At 45.8% G+C, this 15,066-nt stretch overlaps 1 protein-coding gene across 2 annotated transcripts in view; it reads left to right on the forward strand.

The window, feature by feature from the left end:
- The window catches only part of GNAS (GNAS complex locus), a 262,551-nt gene extending 248,705 nt beyond the window's left edge, over window positions 1-13,846 (forward strand). For both annotated transcript variants that reach the window (XM_077252811.1, XM_077252812.1), the window contains exons 6-12: window positions 6,846-6,900; window positions 7,795-7,868; window positions 8,402-8,460; window positions 9,444-9,564; window positions 10,866-10,996; window positions 11,114-11,181; window positions 12,351-13,846. In XM_077252811.1, the coding sequence (XP_077108926.1) occupies window positions 6,846-6,900; window positions 7,795-7,868; window positions 8,402-8,460; window positions 9,444-9,564; window positions 10,866-10,996; window positions 11,114-11,181; window positions 12,351-12,497 (655 nt within the window). In that variant the 3' untranslated portion in view covers window positions 12,498-13,846. The remainder of the gene's footprint in view (window positions 1-6,845; window positions 6,901-7,794; window positions 7,869-8,401; window positions 8,461-9,443; window positions 9,565-10,865; window positions 10,997-11,113; window positions 11,182-12,350) is intronic.
- Window positions 13,847-15,066: the final 1,220 nt, after the last annotated feature.

Raw genomic sequence — 15,066 nt, forward strand, 5'->3', positions numbered from 1 at the left:
AGATCCCTGACCTGCTCTCCCACATTGGGGATGCTTGGGGGAGGCTCTTGTGCCCAGTTCATGTCATATAGTCCTTGTGAAATTGCAGGTTTCTGCCCCCATTATCGTGTATATGGCTTTTACGCATTAGGCGGATGATTTATTTCTTGCTGATTTCCATCCTTTTGACCATCGCTGGCGTTGCATGTTACAGCCTGTTTTATGGTTGATCCTACTGTAATATAACTAGAGAGAGTGGGAAAATGACATGATGTGCTATATAGATGACCAAAGGCAGCTTTAAGCATAGTGGTCTGTATTTGGTGGCATAATTGCATAGAAGGGATGAATGTACATTGTGGGTCGCCATCATAACTCCCAGTTTACAATGGCTGCACAACTTTTGTGCTCCCTGATTTCCTTGGATGGCACACAAGTGACTCTTTCAGGCCGTGGCAGCGGAGATGAAGTCGGGGGCTGTGGTAGGAGGTAACTCCAGGGCTAAGGACACAATGGCGCATATTGTTTTAGGATCCTGGTCTCCTCGCAATCGCTGTCCTCCTGCCTCCGCAAATAGCTGACACATTCCGGCAGTCCCACTTGTCACAACAGCCTGCCCGAGATCACCCCGTAATCCAGCAGACACGTGTGATTAGCTGCTAGCCCAGAATCCAGGTTGTCAGCTCTGGAACGAGGCAGCCCCATGTAATCTGCTCCGATACCGCTGTATTGCGCTCAGTGCCGTGTAACTCGGTCACCTGCTATCTTGATGGACAGTTCGTCTTACATCAACGGGTTTAACCCCAGATTATTGAAGGTGAAGCTACATATCTCTCTCCTACTTCCATGGCGGTCCACTAATGGTCAGGTCATGCCTGGCTGCAATATTGTTACACACACGTTCAGTGGCTCCTTATCTTTTAAGGAAATCTTTATTCAATCCCAAAGGCCCCCCCCCCCAACACTCTCCATATTTTGGATGAGCTTTGCCTTGCCCATCCTCATCTCCAGGCATTTACCATGGGGCAGAGATCTGTTGTGTATAGAGGGGTTATTCTGCAGGACGGTGTTTAGAGGTTTCCAGGGACTCTGCTGTATATAGGGGCAGGCAGGACGCTATAGATTTTAGGACTTAGATCTCGATGGAGGCATACATGCCTTACATCAGCCTATGGGTGTAAAGCTGGAGGACTGTACAAGGATAGCAGTCCCTGAACTGTCACTGCAGTGTCCTTGGGCACGGTGTGATGGCGTCCTGCAGCATTGCAGAGGGCTGTGCCATGCAGGATGCAAGGGCGGCAGTGACTGCTCTGCATGTGTGTGGCTCGCGGCTTGTTTAGTGCTGGGCTCCAGTGTCTGCAGTTGGTATTTGGGTGGATCCGTTACTGGCCGGCCCCGGTGATGTCATGACAGCTGATGGCTGCTGGGTAGCGCTATTGGCCGCTGGTAGCAGGGCCCCAGCTGGGGAGGCTTCGGTGACGACGTGCTGTGCCCGCTCTTACCCTATTAAACCTTTCCATAAAGCTGACAGGAGTGTCACATAGGAAGCTTAGTGTGAGCGCTCGGAGAGCACGCTCTGCAGTAAATGGCGCTGCTTGTGCATTGCGTATCCTGCTCACACCACCGCGGCTAGCGTAGTCTGAGGAGCTATTTAACCTATCGCTCCCTATGTAAGCATACATATTCTGCTGTGGATTTGGGCATTTAGTGGCCCCTTTTTGGCACGTCCCAATGCCACCTGCTAATAGAGCAGGGGTCAGGGCATTCTGGGAGTTGTAGTGTCACATCAGCTGGAGCATCGCAGCGACTGGTTAAGTGATTACTTTAAAGGGATCGGTCCTAGAAGCGTTTTTTAAGGCTGCGTTGTCCATACCTGGTATGACAACCCAGCGTTGTGAGGCGGTACTCTGCCCAGGAAGGTATTGGCATGTGTGCCCGCTCTTGGGACTTGTTCATAGCAGATAATGGCTATGGCTAGCCTTTTACAGGGTGAGGGGCTTTGTCTGTCGCCTGTCCTGTTGGCTGGGTGGGGGTAGAGGTACACAGAATCACTATATTGTTGTGGCTGCAGAGCCCTGTAGACTGGGTGAGGGGGACGTGGCGGTGATTATGGGGCATGAGAAGCACTTGACCAGTGTAGTGGGTTCCTGGATTGTCAGCCTGGCAATGCGAGCTTCCCATCCGCTGAGAGGGGCCCCTCCTTCCAAGCGGCTTGTGTAAACTAGGAGCAGCAGGGCTATTTATAGCCTGGCTGCAGCGGAGGCTGGGGGGAGTAGTGGAGGCTGGGTCATGGAGGAGGGCACGCCAAAGGGGAAGGGACATGGCAGCAGAATGACTTTCATCCCAGCAGTGAAGGCTGAGCTGTGCCTGTGCTCACTTCTCCGCTCTAGTCACTGCCAAACCTTTCTCATTGCCGCTGTAATCAGTGGTAGTCAGCTGTCACCGAGCGGTTTAAAGGGCCAGTCTGTGCTTTCCGGTAATACCTATTCTAGAGCATGTTTGTAGTTGGGCTAAATGCAGCCTATTGCTCTGTTATCAGTCTGCACTGTTAAGCTACTTCTGTCTATATTTTTTTTTTTTTTTAGCAGTCTCTTAAATACACAGTGGGGTCTTTCCTCGGCTCGGACATTTTAATTTGTCCTATAATAGATGCTACTATAAGCTGTAACCCCAAGTTCCCTGTAAATGGACACTACCTGTGGGATGATGGGGGGGAGCTGACCGTTCATTATTATACGGCTCTGAGCAGCTACTGTTTACTGGTTTTGTCTGTAAAGACCTGGGGCCCCACTGAGGAATGCACTGGAGCGTGCAGGGAGCTCGCACTACGTGTATGGCTGGTGCAGACCCTCATTGCTCGTGTGTAGCATGGTCTATATTGCAGGCGGTTAATGTACCCTTTCCAGGTGTGTACCTTTGTGTATATACCGTATGCAGAGCCGACATTGAACTGCGCTCACCTAACAAACGCTGGAAACCCATACAGTATAATAAGGCCACGGTACTGTCTTGGAATCGGGGTGGCCAGAGTGGGCCGCGGTACTGTCCGGTGCTCGGGGTGGCCAGAGTGGGCCGCGGTACTGTCCGGTGCTCAGGGTGGCCAGAGTGGGCCTCGGTACTCTCCGGTGCTCGGGGTGGCCAGAGTGGGCCTCGGTACTCTCCGGTGCTTGGGGTGGCCAGAGTGGGCCTCGGTACTCTCCGGTGCTCGGGGTGGCCAGAGTGGGCCTCGGTACTCTCCGGTGCTCGGGGTGGCCAGAGTGGGCCGCGGTACTCTCCGGTGCTCGGGGTGGCCAGAGTGGGCCTCGGTACTCTCCGGTGCTCGGGGTGGCCAGAGTGGGCCGCGGTACTCTCCGGTGCTCGGGGTGGCCAGAGTGGGCCGCGGTACTCTCCGGTGCTCGGGGTGGCCAGAGTGGGCCGCGGTACTCTCCGGTGCTCGGGGTGGCCAGAGTGGGCCGCGGTACTCTCCGGTGCTCGGGGTGGCCAGAGTGGGCCAACTTTGTCACAGCAACCGTAAGCCGATGACAGCGATGCCATAGGACTCTACGGGGTCCGTTCTGGCCAGATGTATGGAAATGAAGCCTGAGGTGCCTAATATGGCAATGACTTATGCCAGCACGAAGTTCAGATACTATGGGGGAGATTAATCATCTGGCATTAGAGCTGCAGTATTTATCACAAGAAACACAAAACTATATATTTTTTTTGAGTTGGGGGTTATTCTGTATTTTGCCGACAATGTTTTTTAAAAAAAAAATGGACTGAGCTTAGGACACTGAGCCGACTTTAGGTACATTTGGTGCATCTCACTCCAGGGCGCATTGGGATGGACTGGGGAGATTCATAAAGACTTGCCCTTTGTACAGTATGTGTATCTGTAGATGTATATCTGTTATGCGCTGCACGACACGCGTCTTATGGCCTCTAGATCAAAGTATACATTAAAGGGATGTTCTGTTAAGAGAAAATGCATAGGATAGGTGATAACCTTACATTTGGTGGTGGTGCGAGTGATGGGACACTTTATAGAGCGGTGGTGTGCATTTGACCATCGCGCCATTCCTTCCCTATGGGTTGCCTGAAGAGGCAGAATCCAGCAGGCCCATAGAGAATAAATGGCGTGGTGGTCAGACATGCACCCCACCGCTGTATATAGTTACCGTTCTGGTTATCTGTGCTGATCCTGGCAGTAGGACCTCCATTTTTTGTATGTGTGAGAAAATCTCATAAATGTCATTCCTAAAAGGTGATTGGAAAGAATACCAATAGAATCACTTTCTTAACTGAAATCTGTCCAACCTAGAAAATGTCTGCCTCCAGTGTGAGGTGTTGCCGTGACTACTGCCCAGGGGTCACTCCACAAGCAGCGTGTTAGTGATGCCAGGATGGGGGGCTATCTGCACCACTCTGTATAAGTTTCCAAGCTTCATGCCCCTATAAACTGCTGAGCACCCAGAATCCTCGGAGCGAGCCCCGACCCCACTAATGACTGATGTGGAAGCTGCTGCGAGCATTTGCACAGTATAAAGGGTGAATTGTGGCTTTTGGTGGAGGGGGAGCCGCTCAATGGTGTGTCTTTGTTCTGCCGCCTGGCCCCGCTCCAGAGATCTCTCACAAGGTTTCGTGCTGACGAGCTATTTATAGTAATATGGCCCCATTGTCATGACAACAGAGCTGGAGGCCAGGGCGCGGGCAGCTATTTCTGGACCATTTGTAATGTAACACTGGGAAAGTTAGATTCTCCTCTCAAACTACCAGTCCGACTGCAGGTCTCGGGCCTGTTCACTGCTCCGGCTGGTGCTGGTCATTGTGGGGTCCCGGTGCCCACGCTTGGTGGGATCCTTGGTCTAGGTGTGCCGTTGCGGTGGCTCGGAGCTGCGCTGCCTCAGTCTCCGGATAGCTTTGCCCCTCTGCCTCAGTGTGGGAGGAATGTGCGCTACATCCAGGCATCTGAGCGCACGTCGTCTGCGTAGGATCAGCCTGTCATTCGGATTAATGGGCAAAAAAAATGGCATCTATATAGTTACATGCCTTGGATAGTAGATGGTCGCCGTACCTGATAAGATGGGGTCACCAGTAAAATGGCTGCTATGTTTACTCTGTCTTAAAGGGGTTTTCCATTGTTCAGTCTTTAAAGGGAATCTGTCAGCAGGACTTCACCCCCAAACTATTTATATGTACTTGTAGCCCTTTCAAAGACCTGTCCAGCAATGCATAGTCAGACCGTTCCTGCGAAATCGGCGTTTTAATTGATATGCAAAGGAGGCTAAAGAACTATGGCAGATCTGAAGCCTCTGTCACTCCAGCTCTAGTCCCCTCCCAGTGCCACCGCCTCCTTCTTGACTGATGGCTCCCTTACCAGAAGACCAACAGCATATAAGCGGTCAGGCAAGCAGGAGCCGGGAGCACTAGGCAAGGAATAGAGCTGGAGTGACAGAGGCTTCAGATCTACAAATGGTTCTTTTACATAGAAGTACAAACATTGATTTCTCAGTAACCAAGTAATGGACTGACCATGTAAAAGAGGTATTACTGGACTTGGCTTTGAAAGTGCTACATGCACATATAAATAATTTGGGGGTGATTTCCTGCTGATAAGGGCACACCACTTCCCAACCTCCCACCATCTTGCTTGCAAGGAGGTGGTTCATTCCTGGTGATTAACACCTTGCCTAAGAAAACGGCCTCTTCTGGTTAGACTGCAGAGATGGCCGGTAACATAGGCAGCAAGCCGTAAATGTAGAATTTTTTTATAATGGGTAAATTGCAAAGTTGATATTTTTTTTTTTGTGTTTTTTTTTTATAAGTGCTTTGCGATTTTACCCATTTAAGAAGATAATGCCTTCAGTGAAGAATGGCCATATTTCCTTTCATTATGATTTGATGCACCATTGCTATCATTGGCGAGTGTTGTAGCCAAAGTCGTCTTGTAGCCCCAGGCCTACTTTGCTCTCCAAAAAAAAGGACCATTTTGGAATTGCATTTTTTTTTTTGTTCTTCTAAGAAATGCTCATGGCGCCCCCTGCTGTTCATTAGATTCGGAACATCTGCTGGAGTTGAGCAAAAGGATTTGCAAGCACATGGTGATGCCGTCACGTCTGTAGTCTCTTGCCATCGGACTAATGCCATGCAAACATCCTGCTACTTGCCGGCATCCCTGGCGCCTCTTCTGATTAATAGTCCTGGCACGATCTCATTGTTGCGGTGTGACCAGGGTCCTTTATATCTTTTTGCTCTACTTTTCTGTGCCGATGGTCATACACGCTGAGAACACGGGCAGCGCAGTGTCTGCAGCCGCATAGTGACTGCTTCTGGCCGACACCGATCTCTAGATTAAGGAGACTTCCACCCACAGCAAAGGTGAAGTATGTGGAGATCTCCACCCTTATCTGGAACACCAGACTATTAATGATTAGCAAGAGTGTGCTGATTTTGGCCATTGCTACAAGTCACCATGTATGGGGCCCAAATGCCCCAATGTTCATGTATTCATTCTTCCTATACATAATCCTTTTTGATGGTCCATGTTTTCATGGTCTCCTGTCTTGACATGTTGCCACATCCTGGTAAATCATGCAATTCCTCTACTATCGGCGGTGCACCATATAGGCAGCATTAGCCATACTCGCTGCAGGAAGTAACCAGCAGGGAAGAATCCCTTTAACCCTCTGTTGTAGTCCAGAAGGTCTGGTAATACAGAACTGTTGCATAGCGTGTAGCTGAGAACATAACTTCTGCTAGATCAGCGATCTGTGTGGTAATGTACCCCCTCCCCCGGAAGCTGCCAAAAAAAAAAAAAGTATATTAAATGTTACCATTTTGCTACGTTTATTTCAAGTCTAAATGTATGTTTTCTTCTTGCCTCCCAGTTTTCTAGACAAAATTGACATTGTGCAACAAAATGACTATACACCAACTGATCAGGTGAGTGCATATCTACTGTAAGGACACCGATCATGTCTGCATGGCTATGGGTCGGGCACGTGGTTCTTGATCACTGACTAATTTGGCATTTTAGAAGCTTTGTCGCTATAAGTAGCAAGATCCCACATTGCACATGTACAGGCATGTGAATGAACCCCAGTTTGCCATTCACAAGACTTCATCCTCATTCTGCCTAGTGCATGTCCAAATTCTTGTACCCCTTGTTTATGGTCCTTATGTACAGCTTTACATTACTTATCCTGTATTATACTCCAGAACCCCCTTCCCCTGGGTATCACCCATACTGTAGACAGGTTCTAGTTCCTTTATTTCTAACTAGTTATGAGTGAGCATGCTCGAGTGTTAGAGTGCCTTCGGCGTGCTCTGATACTATTATGTTTGAGTCCCCGCGGCTGCATGTCTCGTGGCAGTTGGACAGTTGCAACACTTGCAGGGATTACCTGTTTGTTAGGCCATCCCTGCATGTGTTGTGGCTGTCGAACTGCCACGAGACATGCAGCCGCGGGGACTAAAACATAGTATTCGAGCACGCCGAAGGCACTCTATTAGCACTCGAGCATGCTCAGATAACACCTTATCCGAGCACGTTCGCTCATCACTATTTCTAACCTTTTTTTAAAAAAAAAAAAAAAAATGCTGTTCTAATCGCATTGGGTTTCCCTTTAAGTTGATGCTCAGATTAATTTTCACTTTTGAGACCTTTCATTGTACTGATGACATCAGAACCGCCCATCCCTTCCCTACAGATATTATGGCCTAAAATTCCTATAGAGCTGTCGGAGATCTTTTCCACATTACTGTGCCACAGTTGGCAGATCTTGGTTCAGGCTGTGATCTTGTGCTGGCGATAACTGACTCCATGTTCTGTTCTAGGATTTACTACGATGCAGAGTCCTGACATCGGGAATATTTGAAACCAAATTTCAGGTTGACAAAGTGAACTTTCAGTAAGTACAGGATGCATGAAGCATTGAATGTGTACATGTGTGTATGAGAAGTAAAGCCCCCCCTGTCTGCCCCGGATTGACCCTGTGTAGATCCACACTCGCTGAACAGTCTACGTTTATGGCTGACTGCCTCGCTGTAGCTCCATATGACCCCTTATAGGCAGCATATGCCATGTCTACCGCAATGGGGCAATGGCTCTAATAGCCTGTGGTATTACAGGGGTCTTCACATCATCTAAAGTGATGACCTACTGCTAGGGTATGGCCTCACTTAGGAGCGCAGGGGGTCCCAGATACTGAAGCATCTGCTGCGCTGGTGGAGCACTGGCTTCCCTTCACTATTTCACCTCTATACTTGCAGGAAACCAAAGTGATTGTCAGAGAGCGCCGCTGTGTAGAGGAGACTTTAGAAGGGGCAGCAGTGCTAAATAAGCATTGCTGAGGTCGGACCCCCGCTGATCATAGTGATATGTACTTTAAAAGACTCACGGCAGACCAGTGCATTCTCTAACTAATGTCTTTGTCTTATTTAGCATGTTTGATGTTGGAGGTCAACGTGATGAACGCAGAAAATGGATCCAGTGCTTTAATGGTAAGATTGAAGGTCCTGCCACACTGATGTATACAGGACAGAAAATATCATATACCTGACTAAATGAGATAGAAGTGTTAACGTTTACCTAGCCGGCACACGGCCCTACCGAAAGGTCAAATTTACAGTTAAACCTCGATTTTGCCAATACTCTTTGCTTCCTCGTGGCCTTCGCCCAGTACCACAATCTGAGATGGAGAAGTTTGCTTTTTAGGCTTCCCTGCTCGACTGTGCACAAATTTCTCTGCTTAAAGGGAATCTGTCACCAGTTTTCTGGCATAGCAGCTAAAAATATCGCCTTATTAAGCATCTGCTATGCCTTCCCTACATCCTTATAGAACCCCCTTACTCCCCTTGTATACTCACAAAAACATTTTTTAATGTGTCCCGCACTGTATGTTAGTTTCTCAGTCCGCTCCGATGGGCGTAGTTTCGGGTCTCTACATCACGCCCATCGGCTGTTGGTCACCGTCATACCTCTTTTCTGGATTTTATTTTTGATATTCTATCTCCCAATGTTAAAATTAACGTACACTTAAAATTATAGACTGTTCCTGTCTGTCAGTGGGCAAACTTACAAAATCAGCAAGGGATCAAATACTTATTTCCTTCACTGTATATCATGTCAGAAGAGAAATTATTTTTATGGCACACACACTTTTTTTTTTTTTTTCTCTCAATACTTGATCGCCATTATTCGTTGAATAATCACGTGATTGGGGTCTGGGAAATCTGGCCCTGATTGTTGTTGTCCAGGGTCTCTGCTACCTCCAGTAGGTGAAACCCTGGAGTTTTAAGGCCCCTCGCCTGTTGCCGTTTTAGAGCGTGCCGGCGGTCATTAAGGGGTTTAAAGCAGTATTTGGCAATCCTCTGAGAAGTCACAAGGGGTTGTGGAAGGACTGTAGCCTGCTGATGAAGGCTCCATTATGTGTTGGCATCTAATATTGGTTTCCTTCGCTAACAAACCTGTTCTTTTCTTTCAGATGTGACTGCGATTATATTTGTGGTTGCCAGCAGCAGCTATAATATGGTGATCCGGGAGGACAATCAGACCAACAGGCTCCAGGAAGCACTAAACCTCTTCAAGAGCATCTGGAACAATAGGTACTGTCTGGTTACATGTCCACCTTCTCTCTTGCGAGAGAATCGGGCTGATTATGCTTATGACACTCCGCTCAAGCTGTCAGAGAGTGAGCCAAGTGTCCTTTTGGTGTGACCGGATTCTCCCATGACAGAATTGGAGCACTGGTGTGAAGACGGAGAGCCTAATTTCACCATCTTCTCCATTGTATGTGAGGATAACATCGGAGTGTGGTCCAATGTTTTACACACACCCATAGAATTATGTGGGTGCGCATAATCCTATTGTCAGATGCACTCGTAGCACTCTGTAATTTTTTTTTTAGTTTTCCTAATGCTGAATCTACTGTACATAAGAAAAAAATAAAATATTTTGCAGATTTGCACTGCCCCATAGTATAAATACTGAGCTGAGTGCTATCCGATAACACATCAGGTGGCACACAGCCGTGTGAGTGAGCCCCAACACAACAATGTCCATGTGCTCTCTGCAGGTAAATTGGAGGTCCTCCCAATTTGCCAGGGTAGTAGTATGGATCCAGACTTGGACATGCACCATTAATCTGAATTGCTGACATGCAACACCCCAATGAGTAGCTTTTTCTAGGAAGCTTTAGTTTTTAAAAGGTGTCTCAATAAGTCAACTACTTAACCCCTTAGGTCAGTCACACGAGCGTATAACAGTGCTCTGCGATAAAACATCACATAGCCCTCGGACCTGTTATACTTGGCAGATCACATCTGCAATTATTTTCTCATGCTTATTCGGCATGAGAGAGCAATCGCCCTTACAAGTCTGTGGGTGCATGTGAAACATCGGACTGCACTCGGATGTGATCCGAGTGCAGGGCTATTTCTGCGGATGCTTGCTATGGAGGAGATGGAGAAATGACTTTCTTTGTCTTTTCCACAGCTGTGGTGCTATTCTCTAATGCGAGCAGATGGGAGCACAGTGCCCTGACACTCTGATCACGCTCGCAGCAGATGCTATATTCTAATACGACTCCTGCCTTAAATGTAGTCTGGTATCCAGTTGTAATAAGTTTATATACATTTTTAAATAAACTTAATTTGTAAAGACGCCATTGAATATTATTCTATTGATGGGGAAATTTAGTTTGGTCATGAAGGCCCAAAATAGGCCTGTATGAGCTGCAAATGGATGTGGATTAACTATTGACTTAAAGGGAACATGTCCCGAGCAAAACATGCTATTGACCTGCAAGTATGGGGGGGTTAATCTGCAGGTTCACATTATTAACCTGCTCAGTGACTGCACTTCAGTGTCCTTTTCTGTCCCCCCCCCCCCCCCCCCCCCTCCTCAGGTGGCTACGGACCATTTCAGTCATTCTCTTCTTGAATAAACAAGATCTACTTGCAGACAAAGTTTTGGCTGGAAAATCAAAAATTGAGGACTACTTTCCAGAATTTAGTCGTTACACCACCCCAGATGATGGTACGTGTTGTCTTTGCACCCTCTTGTATAAATGGATCAACATTTTCTGTACTTGACGACGGCCAGACATTGTGGATTAACTTTGGTAATCGGATTGTTTTTGTCTTGTCATTCCAGCAATTCCAGAACCCATGGAGGACCCGAGAGTCACAAGGGCCAAGTATTTTATTAGAGATGAGTTTCTTGTACGTTTCTTCCTTTTTGTTTAAATTCCTGGTTGATTCATTCACACTAGTGGTGAGGGGTAAAACCAGTCTCCTGCTAAGTGATTTTACTGAAATGGCAAAACAGTCGCTGGAATCAGGGTCTCTGCTTCTACATGATGCTGCACTCAGATTACGTAGCAAAGATCTGCTGACTGATTCCCTCTAATATGGTATGGGTACGGTAATCCAGTACCTCTGATTGGTAAGAAAATACAAATCTCCTTTATTTCATGTGTGCAGCAGTACACAAAGGCCAATAAATTCAGTCGCTTGCCCTCTCAGATCAGGCAATGTGTTTCAAATACCTCTTTACCAAGCAGGACAGGAGTCAGAATCCAACCTTTTGGTAGAGGCTGGATTGAGATCTAGCTGGCAGACTTGGTAAATAAACTGAAATGTATTGCTAGGTCAGGGAGGGCAAGTGATTGTGGATTTTGTTTATTTTTGTTTTTTTAATGCTGCAAAATCCATAAGTGTATATAATACTCTCCCCAACATTGAAATTGCAATAACTAAGAGAATAAATTGTGACATTTTGGAGATCACAGAAGGGAAAGACATGTTAATGACAGGCAAATAATGAAAAAAATGGAAACCTTTTCAAATCATATCGACTTACTTGGCACTGAGTGCCGAAATCTCTGCAGTTGCACACTTTGTCTGCTATCAATGAGGCTATTATTGGATGTATGAAGATTGTTCTGCCATGCTGAATGCACTTGGGCACAATAGTCGCCAAGATCTACTGCTGGCAGCTCCCTTTGCAATTGCTGACCAATGATGTCCCAAATGTGCTCAATGGGAGACAAGTCTGGAGGCCATGGTAGCATGTTTAAGCCACGCAGGCTGCGATATATTGGTTAATGGTTCCAAACTAATGGTGCAGGATTCCTGCACTGTAACATAAAGGTGCAGTGGTTTAAGGAGTTAAGATACAGCGCTCAGAGTTTTTGTCTGTTTAGTATTCATTTTTTCAGGAGTCCCATGCTATAGAAAATCTATATTGGAGGTGCAATGTCCTACAGAAGTGATCTGATTGATACATTTTACGTGTCTTGTTCAATGGCTGCTTTTTTGATTATATTTATATATTCTACTGGTTATATAGTTTTTAACTTTTTTTTTCTCTTTTTCCCTGCCATCTACAGAGAATCAGTACAGCAAGCGGGGATGGGCGGCACTACTGTTACCCTCACTTCACGTGTGCAGTGGATACGGAAAATATTCGAAGGGTTTTTAATGATTGTCGGGACATTATCCAGAGGATGCACCTCCGTCAGTACGAACTGTTGTGATGGCGATATAAATAATAAAAAAAAAAATTTTGTTGCTTTTTTTTTTTTTTTCCCCTCCATGTTTTTTTTTTCTTTTTTCCCTGGACTCTTAATACAATAAAAAAAAAAAAAACTACAAAGATTCCCCCACACGACCATAAAAAACAAAGGGGGTGGGGAAAGGTCACCCCAGAATGGGATGGAATAACTGTGTGCAATCTCCATCTCCAGCTTGCACTTTTTTTTTTTTTACTTTTGCTTGTTTCCTTGCTGTCGGACAATTTGTGGAACTGTTAGCTTGCCGCCCCTCACCCCCCTTCTGCCCTGAAACAGCACGGGCTGGCGCCAAATGTACCCTTGACTTATGGACTCCCATCCTTAACCCGATTTGCCCGATCCCTTTGTAAAATGCCAATGTTAAATGCAGCGCGGCGGGTGCAGGATTTTGCCTTCTAATGTATACACGTGTCTGGAAGAGGTCTGCAGTGGGCTGGAGACTGTACTATTTCCATCCCTCGCTATGGGCCTAATTCTACCCACCCGACCTTCACCCATTATATCACGTTTGTATTCCTTCACTGCATTGCTGGCCGCTGACTGAGAAAGGACTCGACTGTAATATTGTGTCTTGATACTATGGAGCTGGGAGGCTCCCTGCCATCACCGGGAGGGCAGTGGCAAAGAGATTTTATGCCTTTTAAACAAGGGTGCCATTTTTCTTTTTGGTTATTTTGTTTTGTTTTTTTTATTTTTAGAAAAAACAATAAATACTTTGGATATGAATTTCAACATATCAACGTATTTATTTAAAAAAAAAAAACAGAAAAAAAACCTGGACATTTGTGCCGAATTAGCCACGCTTTATTTTATTTTTCTTCACCCTTTTCTCTTTCATTTCGTCCTTTAAACGACCTTGTGTGATCTTTAAATCTTCGATCCTGTGCAGAATGTTAGCCCTCTGTCCTCACAAACATGATCACTCCCTTTCCTTCTGTACAACACCCCTCACTTTCTTTTCATGGTTTTTTTTTTTGTTATTTTGTTTTTATTTTACTGCTGGATTATTCTTTGTACAGAATGTAAAATGTATTATTTTGTACAACTTTATTGAAAAAAAAAAATAACTTGTAGAAGAGCTTTGTGCCTTGATTTTGGCTGTGCCCCTGTACAATGAGCTAAGATGTAAGTATGTCAAATGACTGTATAGCAATGTCCCCTTTGCCCTCCCATCCCCCCCACCACCACCACCTATTTCCCTGTTTTACCTTCCTGCGTTCAGCTCAACATGGGGCAAATTGATCTGTAATATTACTTATTTTCTTCCTGGTTTACAAAAAAAAAGCAAAAACCTGTTTAGTGGAAAAAAAATTGTACAAATGTTGCAAATTTAACCACTTTTCGAGTGGGTCTTCATGATGCAACCCACTGTGGCTTTATCTTGCTTTTAGCTTGATCTCATTGAAACATCTATCCAAGTGCAAAAACAAAACCTGGCTTGTTTCTACATAAACCAAATTTTGCTACAAATAAGAACTAGTGCTTCCATCCTTTGAAATACACAAGATGAAATTGGTGCCTCCATAATACTGCAGATTAGTGTGTGAGATACACAGATCTAATATATACTAGTAATACTGAAGCAAAAATGCAAAGTGCCGTGGTGGTCCTTTAAAAGGGTTGTCCCATATCGGACAGCCTCAGTTCAGGCCAATGAATAGATGAGTGCAGGGTCTTCCAGTGATTCTGAGAACGAGGGTCCCAAAGTCTCCCTGTGTGCTGCTCTAGTCACTGCTGAAACTGATGTCAACGCAATTTCCATCAAGTCCCATGCAAGTGAAGAGATCTAGGATCGCAGAGGCGCACTACCACTTACATTTACACAGGGGCTTGTGCGACCCTGCTTTTGTTGGATCTTAGCAGTCAACCACTGATCTTAATTTATCTAAACCAGTGTTTCCCAAACTCAAGTCCTGATAGCCCCCAACAGTTCATGTTCTCAGGCTGCTATCGATGAGGTTAGTAATGGACATCTGAGGAATAGTCTGCTACGCTGAATGCACTTGGGCATAAAAATCACCAAGATCCGCTGCTGGCAGCTCATTTTGCAATTGCCGACCAATGATGTCCCAGATGGGCTTGATGGGAGACAAGGTTGGAGACGCTGCAGGCCAGGGTAGCAGGTTTAGGCCACTCAGGCTGCTCACAGTAACATGAGGCCTGGTCACTTTGGAGAAATGGCCAAATATTTGTGCTTTTCATATCTAAAAAAAAAAATCTTAACCCCTTAGTGACAGAGCCAAATTTTTGAAATCTGACCAATGTCACTTTGTGGTAATAACTCTGGAACGCTTCAAAAAAATCCCAGTGATTTTGATATTTTTTTTTTTTCATGACACATTACACTTTATGATAATGGTAAATTTAGATCGATATGTTTTGTGTTTATTTATAAAAAAAAATATCAAATTTGAGAATTTTACAAAATTAGCAATTTTCAAAGCTTGAATGATTATCTCTTTAATCCAAATAGTCATACCACAGGAAAACATTACTAAGTTTCATTTCCCACATGTCTGCTTTACACCAGCAC

The sequence above is a fragment of the Ranitomeya variabilis genome, chromosome 4 (assembly GCF_051348905.1).
Source record: "Ranitomeya variabilis isolate aRanVar5 chromosome 4, aRanVar5.hap1, whole genome shotgun sequence".
NCBI lineage: Eukaryota > Metazoa > Chordata > Amphibia > Anura > Dendrobatidae > Ranitomeya > Ranitomeya variabilis.